The sequence below is a fragment of the Nicotiana attenuata genome, unplaced genomic scaffold, assembly GCF_001879085.1.
Source record: "Nicotiana attenuata strain UT unplaced genomic scaffold, NIATTr2, whole genome shotgun sequence".
Lineage (NCBI taxonomy): Eukaryota > Viridiplantae > Streptophyta > Magnoliopsida > Solanales > Solanaceae > Nicotiana > Nicotiana attenuata.
Window position 1 is genome coordinate 6,354 of NW_017676727.1, and position 17,887 is coordinate 24,240.

General features: G+C 34.1%; 2 protein-coding genes across 2 annotated transcripts; both read right to left on the reverse strand.

Annotated features, from left to right (window-relative positions):
* Window positions 1-9,960: 9,960 nt before the first annotated feature.
* Window positions 9,961-10,695, reverse strand: LOC109221186. The gene has a single exon (XM_019385651.1). The coding sequence runs from the start codon at window positions 10,693-10,695 to the stop codon at window positions 9,961-9,963; it is 735 nt and encodes a 244-aa protein (XP_019241196.1).
* A 1,837-nt stretch (window positions 10,696-12,532) lies between these two features.
* On the reverse strand, window positions 12,533-15,542 carry LOC109221187 (pectinesterase 2). Its single transcript, XM_019385652.1, has 2 exons — window positions 14,579-15,542; window positions 12,533-13,479 (listed from the first exon to the last, which is right to left on the reverse strand). Exons 1-2 carry the CDS (start codon window positions 15,465-15,467, stop codon window positions 12,791-12,793), a joined length of 1,578 nt encoding a protein of 525 aa, XP_019241197.1. The 5' UTR covers window positions 15,468-15,542; the 3' UTR covers window positions 12,533-12,790.
* Between the last annotated feature and the right edge of the window lie 2,345 nt (window positions 15,543-17,887).

Below are 17,887 nucleotides of genomic sequence, written 5' to 3' on the forward strand. Positions count from 1 at the left end.
GGAAAAAGGAAAAGTTAAAAATAAAATGGTTAAAAAAGGAAAAAAAATGGAAATAAAAGACGAAAAGTACATAACAGACTCATATAATAAGATATTTATATGCACATAATAAATGTACAAGGAACTAATCATGTCTTAAATTTGTTAAACATATGTACAGAAAAAGTTTTTCTTGAAATTCTTTTCCTTATTTAATTTCTTTTAAGAAAAATAAAAGTATTGCTTCACTTATATAGATTATACAAAAATCAAGTATTTTTTGGAAGACTAAAAACTCTAAGTGAATGGAAAATTATGAAAAATGTATAAAGTTAAGTGTGGATGATATAATTGGTTAAAACTTGAACTATTTGAATTTGAAGATAAAAGAAAATTCATAAATTTTGGCATTCGTAAATCTAATAATCCGCGAGAAGCGCGGGTGAATTCACTAGTTTATCATATAATACAAACAAAGGACAGAGTAAATTAATGGGTTTATCAGAAATCTTACCAGAGAAAGAAAACAGAAGAAGCGGCGAAACAATAGCGAAAGCGAACAACCACAGAAAATATCAAACACGAAAAAATACCGATAATCTACATTTGAGATTCCCTTAAATTAGCCGAAATGGCTGTCCTTCGTCAGAATTCCTTCGCCGGAGTAGGTCGCACAGTTCGTCGATGGCGGATCTTTCTAGGTTTAAAGACAAGAGAGAGACGAAGAGATGCTGATGAGAGAGACGAAAGGTTCTGCCTTTCTATCTTACCAAACACACAGTATTAAAGTTTTTGTGGGGTCATCATTTATTTTTCTTTTTTTAATAAATATTTAGGAGGGAAAGTGGGAGGGAAAAATAAACCGTCCCAATACATATTTTATTTCAGTAAACCGTTCCCATAAATAACCTTATTATATCGTCTTTATAAACCGTCTTCATAGCTTCATTTATGGTGACGGTTACTATCCTATTGGGAACGGTTTGCTTCAGAAGTGTACCAAAAGCCTTTTCAAACATGTTCACCATTTCTGCTACTTGCTCCTTGGTGAGTTGGTTCCCAAAGTTGTTGTTTTCAGCATTTTGTCCCCCCTGAGTCTCATGATCCTCATGTGTCAGGACTGCATTTCCCTTAATCTGATTCTGATAGCTCTTCTGATTAGTGAATTCAAAATCATCTGGAAATCCAATAATTCTATAACAGTCTTCTTGTGTGTGCCCTGTTTTTCCACAATAGGTACATGATACATTTGGATTGTACCTCTTCTTTCCTTTGAACTTCTGCTGTGGTTTATTGAATTTCTGTCCTTGATTATTGTACTTCTGTCCCAGTACTGTTCCCCTTTGTGTTTGATTTCTATTTTTTTGAAAGTTTCTACCCTGTCCTGCCACCATGAAAGCTGCAAAGTCTGCTAACAATTGGGCATTAGGTTGTTTGGCATCTCCAGCTGCCATGAATGAAAGTGATTCTGAGTTGAAACTTGTATTAGCATACACTTCTTTTTGATTCTCATCCTGTAAGAGAAGTGAATACGCAACATCTATGGCAGGCAGAGGATTCATCATGAGAATGTTTCCTCTTGCCTGTGCATAGTTGTCATTTAACCCCATCAGAAATTGGATCAACCTCTGATCCTCCAGTGACTTAGCTAGCTTTGCCTTTCCTTCACAAACACACACACATGAGCAGCATATGATAACATTCAAAGCATCCAACTCATCCCATAAACGTTTGAGCTTAGTGAAATATCCTGCAATATCACTATTCCCTTGTACTAATCCTGTTAGTTCCTTTTGCAGATGGTAGAGTTTAGCTCCATTTGACTTGCCAAACCTCTGCTCTAAGCTGTCCCAAAGCTCCTTTGCAGTCTTGGAGTAAATTACACTATCAGCAATGTCCTTTGAAAGAGCATTGAGGATCCAGGAGATGACCATGTCATTGACACAGTTCCATTGTTCAAGTTCTGGAGAGTTCAGATTTGGAGATTTGCAGACTCCATTGATGAAACCAAGATTTTTCTTGGCTGAGAGTGACAAGAGAATGGATCTTCTCCATCCAGGGTATCCTCTTCCATCAAACACTGTGTTGACTAGAGTCATACCTAGTGAATCTGAGTAGGGTATCCTCTTCCATCAAACACTGTGTTGACTAGAGTCATACCTAGTGAATCTGAGTTATTGAGATGGTAGGGGTGATTAGGATCATAGGTCACAAAGTTTGCAACATTGCTTGTTTCTGCAACAGTGGTGGTGTCACCCATCTTGTTATAGTGAAGATCTGATGTAAATGATGTAATTGACTGATTCTATTACTGGATCGAGCTACTCTGCTCTGATACCATGTAAGATTTTGAGGAGAAAGTCCTGAAAATCTGTCGTCTATTTCATCATTCCTTTGTACATGTTTATATCCAGTTGCCAAAGAATCAAAAATAACAGAAAGAGAAAAAAATCTGTACACTTGTCCTAAGCCAATTGGCAAATTAGTAACAACTTATATTCCCTCACATGCTATTCACGTGAGGGAAGGTTCAAGAATTGAACAAATCTAAAGGCTATTATTTAATCCATCATGTATGATCCAAGGGCTGTGCTTGTTCCACGTGTCCAGTCATATTCAGCCACAAATATAATCTATCTCAATTAGATTATATCGAAACCCTTCTTGTCGGAACCAAATCCACTGTTAGACCATCTTCTTCTTCTTCTTTACTTTGTCTTCTTCACCTTCATGATATGTAGAGGAACATCCATGGTGTTTAGAAATAGGCGAGGGTTTCTTCTTCTCAACAATTAAGAACAATGCAGATTCAGTCGACTCTCAAATAGAAGATCTCATGAAGGGTATCTTGCAACGGATATTGAAATTTGACTTAATTAGCTCAAGATTTTCAGTACTCTTTTGCTGTCAGATACCTTTTTAACTTTTATAACAAAGATTTTTCTAGTCATTTGACCAGAAAACAGCGCAAAGTGTTTTTATATATTTGATTTTTTTCTGCTCCCAGGGGTACTTTTTTTATAAAGTTATTCATCTTTTATATAGTCAAGCCCTTGTATCGTAAACATATCACTGGGAAGTTAGCTCCAAGATAGAAACTTTGGACAATTGAGTCTTCTTCTTTCAATTTTTTGCCAGTTGTATCATTTTCGATTTTGCATTTAAATTCTGTTGTTGCAATCTTTTGGTTCCAAAAAAGACATCTCTCTTGAAGTAATTATGATGTTTTAGATCGATATCTCATATAATAGATGTGACTTCAATTCTCGCTATTTTTTTTCCCTTTACCTGGGGCCCCATGTAAATGAATTTTTTTTCTAAAAATGTACTGGATCCGAAAGCTGATTTGTTTCCTCTCAAGTCATGCTTTCTTTGTTCAATCGGATAGAATATTTTGTTTTATCAACTAGATGTTGGTAATCTGTGTTCGAAATCAGAAAATCAGAAAAACAGAGATATTAGTTTAATAAACAAAACAGAAAAAAATAATTCCGAGCCCACAAGTTGCTTGTGTGTCCTTAAGGAATTTAATCCCCTCACTGTTGCCCAAGGTTTTGGATTAATTCCTCCCAGGATAGAACAGAATAACTATTCTGCAATACCGGCAATCGAAACTACAGAATTTCAGCGAACTCAACAGACGGAGCAAATCACACTTGACACCTATGTTTATTTGAAAATAATGCAAATAGAAAAGAGGGAAGAAATTTTCAGATTTTTTCATATCTTAAAAATGAGGCCAAGCCTCTAAATTTATAGACAAAGGAAGCGTGAGATGGAGAGGTGCAATCCAAAAGGTGCCTCTTCCATTTCCCATTCACACCCTTTAAAGAAAAAATGCAACAATCCCTCACATGAATGAGGAATGGACATATGTGAAAAATATGCATGAAAATACTGTGTGATTCGCAAGTAAGGATTAATTGCATTTGGATAAGTAGGTTTACCTTTGAACTTTCCGTAGTGAACTTATGTCGGATATACTCGGTCAATCGGTAGATTTGATATCTTTGAAACGTCGAGCTTTGGTGTATACCTAGACAATCATAAGTCACACAATCAACCCTTAACCGTCTTTGGTTCTCATTGTTGTGTTCGTTTCAGCCATGAACACCACCTGGTTCATAAGTGCGTAATTGGCCTTACAGAATTCTCCTTGAAGCGGCTTACACTTCACACTTACATAAGTGATTCCTAAACGTGTTATCCCGTAGATACACTATTTGATATACCCTGTATCAAACTTAGAAACCATTAAAAAATGTCTTAACATTTTATCCTTGTTACTGAACATTGTCTTCATCACGAGAATGGACTAAAATATTATATTTGACAATGTTGAACCGGTCATGCATAACTTTGTTTGCGCTCCTTGAACCTAGATCTCGGACCTCCAAAAATCTAGGTAGAGTTACCGCCATGATGACTTGTCCTCGGCCATAGTCCCATTCCCTTAGATAATTTCTCAACTCCTTCTCTAGTTAGGCCTTTTGTAAGCGGATCCGCCACATTATCCTTTGATTTTACATAATCAATTGTGATAATTCCACTAGAAAGTAGTTGTCTAATGGTTCTATGTCTGCGTCTTATGTGACGAGACTTTCCGCTATACATAATGCTCCCAGCCCTTCCTATTGTCGCTTGACTATCACAATCTATACATATAGGTGCCAAAAGTTTGGGCAAAAATAGAATATCTTTCAAGAAATTCCGAATCCATTCAGCTTCTTCGCCGGCCTTGTCTAAGGCTATAAACCTCAGCCTCCACTGTAGCGCGATCAATGCACATTTGTTTGGACGATTTCCAATACATCGCTCATTCACCGACTGTTTAGAATTGGTTGAACCGGTGATCTAATTTTCATCACTATACCCCTCTATTATCGCGGGATACTTATTGTAGTGCAAATATAATTTGGAATATACTTCAAAACTCGTTTCATTCATGAACGTTCAATGCAAACTTCCTTATGTTGTAGACTAATACGTCTCGACTTTCGATTGCATATCATATTATTGACTACACTTAATGTAGTAATAGTATATTATAACAACAGCTGGAATGATTGGCATCGGTTGTGACTACGACCTTTTAATATAACACATTTATCAATCACTCCATCATTTTCAAGCATTTGTATGCTATTTATTCATACGTCTATATGATATGCAAATTATAGCACCTTCATTTATGAAATAAATCCAACTTGCAATGGATTTTGGTCATGTTCATCGGTTGGTTCACCTCATTATAGACCAACGTATTAATATATTTGTTCATGAACGGTCATGTCCATACAAAAATGTACAGACGTATCTTTCTATGAAAAGTCACAACCTTCAAAGTGACATCATTTCATAAAAGAACTAAACAATATAAATTTTTCAATAAAGAAAATGATCTTTCGAGAAAGGCACGTGACCAACTTCCAAATTAGTAGTTTCCAACAACTAGTCTTTATTAAGACTAAACAACTGATGAATTTAACAACTACTATATCAATGAGGTTCAAAAATTATATCATTTAGACATTACGTCTAACATTGGCTTTTGTCATGCATAAGCTCAAAGTCCCCTCATTTTAAATATTTCATCAACATATCATCGACATATAATCAAATAATGACTATATGACTTAAAGTATTCTTAATGTAAACACATTTGTTTATACTCATTAATTTTTGAAACCATTTGATAATATTATTTGGTCAAATCTCGCATGTCATTGTTTGGGTGATGTTAACAAGTCGACACACCTTCTTTTCTTTTTCGGGAACCACGAACCCTTCAAGTTGTTCCATATAAATTTCTTCTTCCAAATCTTCATTTAAGAAGGTTATCTTTAAGTTCATCTGATGGATTTTAAGGCCATACACGGCGGCTAACGCTATTAACACCTGAGTAAATGTAATCCTCGTTACCGGTGAGTATGTATCAAAATAATCAAGATCTTCTCGTTGTCTAAATCATTTGACAACTAATCTTACCTTATATTTTTGAATAGTACCATCAACTTTCATTTCCTTTATGAAAATCCACGTAGAAGTCAAAGGTTTATTACCTGGAGGAAGATCAACCAATTCCCAAGTATGATTACTTAATATGGATTCTATCTCACTATTGACTGCCTCTTCTAATATTGTGCTTCCGAGGAAGAAAATATTTCTTTAAACGTTTGAGGCTCATTTTCCAACAAGAATGTCAAAAAATCCGATCCAAAGAAAGTAGTTATCCTTTGACGTTTACTACATCTTGGAATTTCCTAATTCAACGTACTTTCCTTTGCTTTTTCCCGATTTCGCTTAGATATTTCACTAGATGACTCACATTCCTTTTTATACGGATAAATATTCTCAAAGAATTCAGCATTATCTGATTCGATAACCGTATTAATATGAATGTCGGGATTTTACGATTTATGAATCGAAAAACGATATGCCTTACTATTTGTTGCATATCTTATCAAACGGAATCAACGGTGTTCGATCCGATTTTGGGTTTAAGAACTTACACTTTACCCAAATACCCCCCACACTTGGAAATATTTCAAGTGGGGTTTTCTTCTTTTCCATTTTCTTTTATATGGAATGGAATGTGTCTTGCTATGGGGTAAGTGAATGAGTATTCGGTAAGCTGTAAGCATAGCTTCCCCCCACAAGTTTTGGGTAAACCAGAACTTATCAACTAGGCATTCATTGTCTCCTTTGACGTTCTATTCTTTCTTTCCGTAATTTATTAGATTGCGGTAACTAAGGGGTGATCGTTTGGTGAATAATTTTATATTCCAAACATATTTCTTCAAAAGGAGATTCATATTCAACGCCCCTATTACGTTGTTGAGCCAACCACAAGAATTGTTGTTTGTGTCATGACATAGCCAGAATTAATAGACAACCGATCTTAGTTTCGCTTCAAATATTTGCCTTTATTATTAAATTTCTTAAGATTGTTGGTAATCTGTGTTCGAAATCAGAGAATTAGAAAAGCAGAGAAACATTAGTTTAATAAACAAAACAGAAAAAAATAATTCCGAGCCCACAAGTTGCTTGTGTGTCCTTAAGAAACTTAATCCCCTCACTGTTGCCCAAGGTTTTGGATTAATTCCTCCCAGGATAGAACGGAATAACTATTCTACAATACTGGCAATCGAAACTACAGAATTTCAGCGAACTCAACACACGGAACAAATCACACTTGACACTTGTGTTTATTTGAAAATAATGCAAATAGAAAAGAGGGGAGAAATTTTCAGATTTCTCCATATCTTAAAAATGAGGCCAAGCCTTTAAATTTATAGACAAAGGAAGGGTGAGATGGAGAGGTGCAATCCAAAAGGTGCCTCTTCCATTTCCCATTCACACCCTTTAAAGAAAAAACGCAACACTAGATGCTGCTACTTGCTATAACAAATTGTGAAACACTTCAAATATTCCATATATAACCTTTCAACAAGATAATATGAGCCCGTTTGGATTAGCTGATTTGAAGTAGCTGATGAGCATTAGGTGCTGAAAAGTACTTTTAAGTGTTGAAACTGATTTAATAAATAAGCAGTTACGTGTTTGGATATAAGTACTGAAATTGATAATAAGCTGCTACAATATTTGATAAAAAAGTGTTGATAAGCTCTTTTTCTGTTAAAATGACTTAAATAACCTTAGTTTTGTTTACACTTATAAGGGCGTAATTTTTTCAAAATTTTACATTCCGGAACGATTCAAATACAAAATATGCTGTTTGTCATTTTATATTAAATACAACTGTGCTTAAATAAGATAATTAATATGATAAATATAATTTATTTTATGATAAGCATAGAAGCATAAGTTATAATAATTAATAAATTAATTGACAAAAGTTTCTCAATAAAAAATAAACCTAAAGAGAACAAAATATTTGAAGAGAAACAAACATTGTCTTCATCACGGCAACACTTAGAAAGCAATACACCAAAAATTTGATATGTCCTCATTTATTACATACAGTTCAAGAATTAATACACAATCACATAGATACAAATATGCAAAGGAATAGAGAATTTGCTTGTCTTAAATAGTCAATNGGAAAAATAGAATGGTGTGCTAGGTTAATTTCTGTGAAAGGAAAATGGGATTCATGAAATCTTACATCTCTTGACACAAAAACTTTTCTTGTTGACAAGTCCAGTAACTTATATCCCTTTTGTTGGAGAGGATAACCAAGTAAAACACAAGTTGTTGCCCTCTCATCAAACTTCCCTCTCCCTTGAGCCAGTGTAGAAGCATAACATAAACAGCCAAAGTTTCTGAAATAGTCATACTTGAGTTTGTGTTGAAATAGGACTTCATATGGTGTTTTTCCTTGAAGAACTCTAGAGGGCAACCTATTCAGGATATGTGTAGCTGTCAGAATGGACTCTCCCCAATAGCACATAGGCAGTCTGGATTGAAACATTAGACCTCTAGCAATTTCTAAGAGGTGTCTATGTTTCCTTTCAACAATTCCATTTTGTTGAGGTGTTGCTACACAAGATAACTGATGTAAAATTCCTTCTGAAGCCAAAAAGGCTGCTTCCTGTGTCCCTTTCCCCAACTCCAGTGCATTGTCAGACCTTATCATCCTCACCTTCACATTGAACTGTCTTTCAACCATAGACAGGAAAGACTTGAGTATAGGAAATGCATTGCTCTTGGAGGATGGCAAAAATGTCCAAGTTCCTCTACTATAATCATCCACTATAGTAAGAAAATATCTAAAACCATTATATGTATTTGACTTGTAAGGTCCCCATGTATCTATATGTATGAGATCAAAAATGTGATTAGATTTAATAGAACTGACAGGGAAAGAATTCCTTGTCTGCCTAGCCTTAGGACAAACATCACAGATAAAATTAGAGTCAGAGTCACAATGAAGGAAATCTAAGTGTTTCATTGCTGAAAATGGAAGATGTCCCAACCTTACATGCCAAAGCTTAACATCAGAAATAGCATTAACAAGTACAGGACTAGAGAAAGACACAGACTCTGAAATGGAATTTCTTCCTTTTTGAATTGAAGATACATTACTACTGAACAGACCCTTAGACTTAAGACTACTAGGATCCAAAATGTAAAGACCCTCTCTAACTTCACCAAAAGCTTGTGGACTCTTCATTGAAAGGCCCTGCAACACACACCCAACAGATGTGAGTAAGACATCATATTTGAACTGTATGCAAAACCTATGAACTGACAGTAAATTGTACTTGAAATCTGGAACATGTAGGACATTATTCAGAACATGACCTGGGAGAATGGACACACTTCCTATATGAGTAACAATTACCTTGAAAGAGTTAGGTAAATTGATATTTAAAGGTACAGGAAGTTGAGTAAGAAACAAGAAAGAATTAGGATCAAAGCACATATGTTCTGAGGCACCTGAATCAATAATCCAAGTGTCTGAATTAAAAGTTGTAAACACTGAACCTGAGTATTTTAGAATAGTACCAGCTACAGCATTAGCATTAATTCCTGAGTTTCCTGCTTGTGTGAGTTTTGCCTGCTTGTACATGTTCACCATTTCTGCTACTTGCTCCTTGGTGAGTTGGTTCCCAAAGTTGTTGTTCTCAGCATTTTGTCCCCCCTGAGTTTCATGATCCTCATGTGTCAGGACTGCATTTCCCTTGATCTGATTCTGATAGCTCTTCTGATTAGTGAATTCAAAATCATCTGGAAATCCAATAATTCTATAACAGTCTTCTTGTGTGTGCCCTGTTTTTCCACAATAGGTACATGATATATTTGGATTGTACCTCTTCTTTCCTTTGAACTTCTGCTGTGGTTTATTGAATTTCTGTCCTTGATTATTGTACTTCTGTCCCAGTACTGTTCCCCTTTGTGTTTGATTTCTGTTTTTTGAAAGTTTCTACCCTGTCCTGCCACCATGAAAGCTGCAAAGTCTGCTATCAATTGGGCATTAGGTTGTTTGGCATCTCCAGCTGCCATGAATGAAAGTGATTATGAGTTGAAACTTGTATTAGCATACACTTCTCTTTGATTCTCATCCTGTAAGAGAAGTGAATAAGCAACATCTATGGCAGGCAGAGGATTCATCATGAGAATGTTTCCTCTTGCCTGTGCATAGATGTCATTTAACCCCATTAGAAATTGGATCAACCTCTGATCCTCCAGTGACTTAGCTAGCTTTGCCTTTCCTTCACAAACACACACACATGAGCAGCATATGATAACATTCAAAGCATCCAACTCATCCCATAAACGTTTGAGCTTAGTGAAATATCCTGCAATATCATTATTCCCTTGTACTAATCCTGTTAGTTCCTTTTGCAGATGGTATAGTTTAGCTCCATTTGACTTGCCAAACCTCTGCTCTAAGCTGTCCCAAAGCTCTTTTGCAGTCTTGGAGTAAATTACACTATCAGCAATGTCCTTTGAAAGAGCATTGAGGATCCAGGAGATGACCATGTCATTGACACAGTTCCATTGTTCAAGTTCTGGGGAGTTCAGATTTGGAGATTTGCAGACTCCATTGATGAAACCAAGCTTTTTCTTGGCTGAGAGTGACAAGAGAATGGATCTTCTCCATCCAGGGTATCCTCTTCCATCAAACACTGTGTTGACTAGAGTCATACCTGGTGAATCTGAGTTATTGAGATGGTAGGGGTGATTAGGATCATAGGTCACAGAGTTTGCAACATTGCTTGTTTCTGCAACAGTGGTGGTGTCACCCATCTTGTTATAGTGAAGATCTGATGTAAATGATGTAATTGACTGATTCTATTACTGGATCGAGCTACTCTGCTCTGATACCATGTAAGATTTTGAGGAGAAAGTTCTGAAAATCTGCAGCAGTGTATTTCATCATTCCTTTGTACATGTTTATATACAGTTGCCAAATAATCAAAAATAACAGAAAGAGAAAAAATCTATACACTTGTCCTAAGCCAATTGGCAAATTAGTAACAACTTATATTCCCTCACCTGCTATTCACGTGAGGGAAGGTTCAAGAATTAAACAAATCTAAAGGCTATTATTTAATCTATCATGTATGATCCAAGGGTTGTGCTTGTTCCACGTGTCCAGTCCTATTCAGCCACAAATATAATCTATCTCACTTAGATTATATCGAAACCCTTCTTGTCGGAACCAAATCCACTGTTAGACCATCTTCTTCTTCTTTATTTTGTCTTCTTCACCTTCATGATATGTAGAGGAACATCCATGGTGTTTAGAAATAGGCGAGGGTTTCTTCTTCTCAACAGTAAACATACATGGAAAAAATTACTTAATTGATCAATAACATTAATGAATATAAAGAAAATTTATATAAATTTGGATTTTTAATACCTGGAAACATATATATGATCTTTTGCAAAATTTTATGGAAAATCATATATATAGAAACTCCATGATATAGTTATATATTATTATATACTTCTTGGAAACGGGAGAGGAGAGTGCTCGACCACGAAATATGTATAAATGATGAAGAGACGTGCAGGATGGCACCATGAGATCAATATTTAGGAAAATCTGATCAGAATTTGGCGCTTTTGCTCTAAAAATGGAGAAAATTTCAATAGGGATACAAAAGAGCAAAAATATATGTTAATTTGATTCTTTAATATCGCAGCGTAGTTATAAATTCAATTTAGGGCCTCCCGTCATGAATGAAAACACATTATTTGGCCTAAGCCAACATAAAAAGATTTGAATCTTTCAGAGATCAGACTTTCATTAATTAATCCCCAGGCAACTATTTTGGTTGGTCACATTATGTAATATATGATATGTGGTACGCCAACATGATAATATGCACTTCAATGCTGGGGTTCTTGGCTCAAATTTTACAGACTTTATTTTAGACCATATTTACTTATTTTTTTGGAAGCTATAATTGGTAGATCTTGAAAGCAAGTACTTTCATGTTTATAGATCCAATTAGTGCAATACATTGACTTTTTCTTCTTTTTTGGTGGAATGAAAAAATTTTATTCATCGCCAGAACAAATACATTGAGGTAAAGCAAGGAAACATCTCTACCCTCTGACTATATATAATTCTATACTTATTCGTCTAGGCTCAAGTAAGTCTATTTTGTATCCTATACTGTACATGTATTATTTCTAACCTCTGTTTATCTATATATTTCTTCTATCCATCTTCTATCCTTGTCCCGCTTCTTTTTGTTGATTATTTCCATCACACGAACTTTGCATTCCTTTTTTATCTGGGCACATATATTGACTTTTTCTTCGTAAGATATGTTTACACCTAATTATACCATAAAGCAAGCTGGTGGGGCACTATGGATCTCTAGGGGAATTAAGAGTTCATAATACAAGTGGTTGCGATCAGTTTGAAGTTATACTTTACATCTGAATAATTAAGCAGCATTATATACTAAAAAAAAAGGACTCTTGATCCAATTATTTCCCTGTATATCCAGCGAGACCAATGACACATAGATCTGTTAGAATTAATAAGTTCATTAGCAGTTATAAGAAATTTGTTGCAAAAAAACTGTAAGGTATCAAGATAGGGGGGGTTACTGACAATATGACATCATAATCAAAATGGTCATGAACTTTGAAGTTTAGTAAAGGATGATTCTCAATATATCCAACAATTTTCTTGCTAATCAGAAAGAAATGATAATACAAACAAATTAGACGATACAACAACTATTACAAACCAGTTGCTCAATTTCACATTTATTTTTGAGCAACAATTTATCATGTTTATACTATTTATAAATTGAAGATTCAAATTGGTATACGTGGTAGTACGACACAACAAATTATATATTATGAAATAAAAATAAAATCAAAGACCAGAAGTGAATGGCACGTTGGTGGCTGGCAACCAAGAATTTCCAGCAATGAAATTAGCAGGGGTGAATTTGGATGCCTCAGCAGCACTAGTAATAACACGATAACCACCCCATTTAACCCTATTTGCAGTTGATGAACCAGGACCAGTGTTCAAGTATTCACCATAGTACAACGTCTTCAGCGCGAAGGTACCACTCCAAGGCATCCAACCATCTGGTTGAATCAAGCTATCAAGGAAAGTTTTCATAACAACAGTACGTGAATATTGTTTCCATGGCCTTCCTAAATACGTCTTAACTGAATTTTTAGAAGCCTTTAAATCAGAAGCAGCTGTGATTCTACAATTATGAATTGAAATTCCAGTGTTTTGGTTTGGATCAGTTCTCCCTTGTGCTGTCACAGTGTTGGTCTTGTTTGGTGGATCTCTAGCAAAAATGTTACAATTTTGTAACACAACTGCTGCGTTTCCGAATATGAAGTCAACTGTACCATAAATATCACATTCTCTGTAAAATTGTCTATCAGAGTGGACATAAAGAGTGTCTTGATATCCCTCAAAACTACATTGATAAAATACTGAAAGGTCTGAACCAGATCGAAGAGCAACTGCTTGGTGGTTTTGGGGGCCAGCAGTGTTCCTAATTGTTATGCCTCGACAAATAAATCCATCACCGACAACGGCTGAAATTAAAAAATAAAAGAAGACGAAATATCAGCAAATTAAATGCGCGTCTATACAAAATATAATACTAGTACTAATTAATTTTTCTCCTTTTGAAAGTACGAACCATGATACTTAACTGTCAAATCATAATTTTCAAAGGTCTAATACTTAGGCCGGCTGAACCAATTAGAGGGCTTTAAAGGAACGAAAGATACTAAAGTGGGCGTTTGGACATAAGAATTGTAAAATTCCGAAAAAAAAAGTAAAAAACAAAAATTAAGTGAAAATGGTATTTGAAAATTAGAGTTGTATTTGGAATGAATATAATTTTGGATTTTTTTTGAATTTTTGTGAGTGATCTGAGTGAATTTTGAAAAACAGCTTTTTGGAGTTTTTCAAATTTTCAAAAAATTACAAAATTCATCTTCAAGTGAAATTATAAATTTTATGGCCAAACACGAAAAAAAGTAAATTTTTTTCAAAAAAAAGAAAGTGAAAAATTTTCATAGCCAAACGGGCTCTAAGCTAGCTTTTGAACATAGATTTGGTTGAAACTTGAAAAAAGAGTTTTTAAATTATTGTTGAAAAATAATTTTTGGAAATTAAAATTGTGTTTGGACATGCGCTTTATTTGGAAAAAAGTTAAAGTTTTGTGAGTAGAAGAAAAAGATTCACCCAAAAACTGCCATAAACAACATTTTGGGAACTTGAAAAATCAAAATCAAAATTTTTCCAAAAACTAGTCACGTTCCATGACTAAACACTATTTAAACAAAATTGTCAAAATTATGGCCAAACGAGTGCTTATAGCCTTTGTCCATATGCACATCTAAGATTTTCCAATTCAAAGTTTTCATTTGTCAAGTACTTGAGAAAAAAAATTAAATAAAACATATACCACCTACATCTACTGATTATTACCGCGCGTTGCTCTCCTAGTTATGACTAAAATTCAACTGCCAGTAATTCAATTTACTCTACTTTTTTTCATTTTTGCGTTTTTTTTCAAGTTTGACCTAGAATTAATTACTCGATTAAAATGATTTGTGTAAATACCAAGTACAAATAAACCAATTAGATAAAGCAAAAGCTCATTCATTTTGTTTTTGTACTTACCAACAGTGGCTGATTTGAAAGTGGTGGATCCTCCTCCAACACTCTTGCTTCCTGTGATAATAGTCTTTCCAATTCCATCTCCAACCAACATTATATTCTTCAACTTTGATCCTAACTCCACATTTTCACTGTAAATTCCTGCCTTCACATATATCACAAACCTAGCACTTCCTTTCCTCTTGCCAGCAGCAGCAACAGCTTCTTTCACAGTCTTGAAATTCCCCGAACCATCTTTCGCCACCACTATATTCGCCTGAGAAGCTGGAGAAGATGATTGCAATAGTTTTCGATCACCAGGTGCAACCCAAGTTGGAAAACCATCTACTTGAGTTGCAGTTGGTTCAGTATAGTAACCATGGTTCAAAGACAAAGTGTTACTAATTAAAGATGAAACATTATTTGACATCAACGGCATCACATAATCCGTGACCCCAAGTTCTTCGAAACCAGCTCTGCATGTTTCGAGGTTGGTTAAGGCTGTACTTAACCATGATTGAGCATCAGCAGCTGTGCATTTAGTATTTGGACCAACTGTGCTTTTGATCTTGTGGATAGTATTTTCATATAGTTCAAGACAATCAGCCCATGCAGCTTTTTCCCGCTCGTTACGACATTTTGAACCTAGTGAATATGCGTTCGTTTGGGCACGTAAAGCACGGTCTAGGGCTAATTCTAGTGACACTTTGAGAAAATCGGATTTTTTGTTGATAGGAGTTGAATATTTAGGATTTTGTGTCAAGAAGTATTCACAAGGTTGTGGGTAAGGTGTTTGGATACACCAAGATTTTATGGCTGCCATAGAGTAGCCATTGGTGGATGGGAAAAAGAAAGAAGACACAAATAAAAGTGGGAAAATCAAATAGATATTGGACATTGTTAAGTATGTCATGTAATGAAGGAAAATAAGGAGTTTAATGCTAATATGTTTTTGAGAGACAATTGTGATTATATTTGCTGCCTTTTGGCTTCTTTATATAGATAATTAGATAGAGGGAAACAAGGGATGGTCAAAAACTAGGTTAGGTGCTGCGTGATGGGGGCGCACTATCCTTATTTCTTCATTTTGAGTTAAATTATTGATTCATGGTCAACGATAAGAATAATAGTTGGCAGGAATGAACTTAATTTGGTGCTCAGATTCTATGAGGTTTTATATGAAATTAAGAAACTATAATATACTCATAAAAAGATAAGAAAACTGTCTGCGTTTAGTGTATATTTGTTGAATTTCTTTTTTTTTTTTTTTTTGGTCAACTATATTTGTTGAATTGACAATGAAACAAATGAAAAAACAAAAACAACACAGGAAGCTAGAAACGCGTCTGTGATTATTTTCTTCTGGTACTAATTAAATATCAAGGAAACCGTGTTAGTAATATGTTTTTGGGAAGCTTAAATTCTACAATAATATATGGGCGAATGAGAATAAAGGGAACAATTCTTGTTTATCCCCTTTTTCATGTATATATTTCCCTGTTTTCTTTATCAATCCTGGATAAGGTGCTCCACGAACTTGCTGTTCCTTCACATTTATGATTGGCTAATGATAAATTGGATGGTCGCTATAGTAGTAGTCACTCCGGTCCATAATAAATGACTTTTTGATCATTGGCACACCCCATAAGAAAATACTAACTTCTGAAAAGAAAAAAATTTTGACTAAATTACCTTAATTAAAATTAGCATATTGTTAACTTGACATATTGAGATTTATAAACAAGGGTAAAGTTTGGAAAAACAAAGTTAATTCCGATTATGTAAACGGTCACTTATTTTGGACAAAAATAAAAAGGCAAAAAAAATCACTTATTATGGACCGGATAGAATATTATTTTTAATTAAGTTACAGTATAATATATACACTGAGAGTGTAATTTATTTTATATTATCAGTGTTGTTTAATCTATAATAGCATGTTAGTTATTTTTAGTGGATCAATTTATACTTGTCATGAAAATTTATTACGATTGATTACCTTAAACTAACCTAATTACGTAACTATATTTTATACAAACTGATCATTCTTTTTTATGTTTTGCTGTCTGATAACTAACGCAAGATCAGTCATAAAGGCATTCAAGCTGTCTAGCTTTTAGTAACTAGCTTAACCAATTCAAGATCTATAGCTAGTAAAAATGATGTAAAAGCGGTCAAACCTTCCTATAATAGTTATATACTCTCTTCGGTCCAAAATAAGTGATTTTTTGGATGTTTTCACACAGATTAAGAAATTCATCTTTTAGTATTAATTAGCAAGGAAATTGATCATATTAACCTTTACTATCTCACATAAATACTCCTAACACATACTCCAACACTATTTACTCCAAGGACAATGTAGGAAAAGAATAATTCATTCATTCTTAAAATCTGGAAAAATCACTTATTTTGGACCACAAAAAAAAGGCCAAAAAATCACTTATTTTGGACCGGAGGGAGTAACATTTATTTACTATAAATGCCAAGTTTTTTCCTCAAAATGGATTTTTTATGTTATATTTGATCTCTCTTTAACAACTTTTTATTTATATCAACAACATCCATATTTATAGCAGCATGCTCTTTGTAAAGTTACCCCTCTATAACAATCATGTAGAATTTCTAAGATTACTTACAATAAGTTTGACTTCAAGGAAAAGCCATCAGATACGATTTTGCTGAAAATTTGGACACAAATCTTCACCAATTCAAGCATTATATCATTAGTAAAAATCGACGAAACAAGCTAAATTACAGAGCTTTTCCATCAATCTTGAAAGAATTTAATTTTTAAGTAACTTTAAAATGTGTACATTAGAGTTTAAATTATTTCATGTTTAGTTATGAATTTTTCAGTAATATATTATTTTTAATATATATATATATATATTATATATATATATATATATAATATATATATTATATATATATATATATATTTTGAGATTTAAATTTGAATATTTTTTTATCTTTTATATATGACACTAAAAAGGAAAAACATTTGATATTCGAATAATTTTTGTCTGTAATAGCGAAAAAACATTTAAATGTGACTGTTGTTATAGGTTTATAAAATTCATTCACTATAAAAATCAAAAAATATCAGAACAAATAATATTGTTATAGAAAGATTTGACGGTAATAAACCACGTCCTAGCTCCATATGTGTCACAGCTATATATGGAAAGGTTGGCCTTAAGATAAAATCGTACTTCCTGTAGTTTCCATGTTTTAGTGATTTCTCAAGATGTTTAAAAATGGCACGTTATTTGTTCAATTCTTCCATGTCAACATCAATATTCCTCATAGAAATTTAATGATCAACTTCTA

Excerpts from the sequence above, each read along its gene's own strand:
- LOC109221186 (XM_019385651.1), bottom strand. The coding sequence starts at position 10,695 with ATGGGTGACACCACCACTGTTGCAGAAACAAGCAATGTTGCAAACTCT.
- LOC109221187 (XM_019385652.1), bottom strand. The coding sequence starts at position 15,467 with ATGACATACTTAACAATGTCCAATATCTATTTGATTTTCCCACTTTTA. Across the intron at positions 13,480-14,578 it reads TTTCAAATCAGCCACTGTTG|CCGTTGTCGGTGATGGATTT; the intron begins GTAAGTACAAAA and ends TTTTAATTTCAG.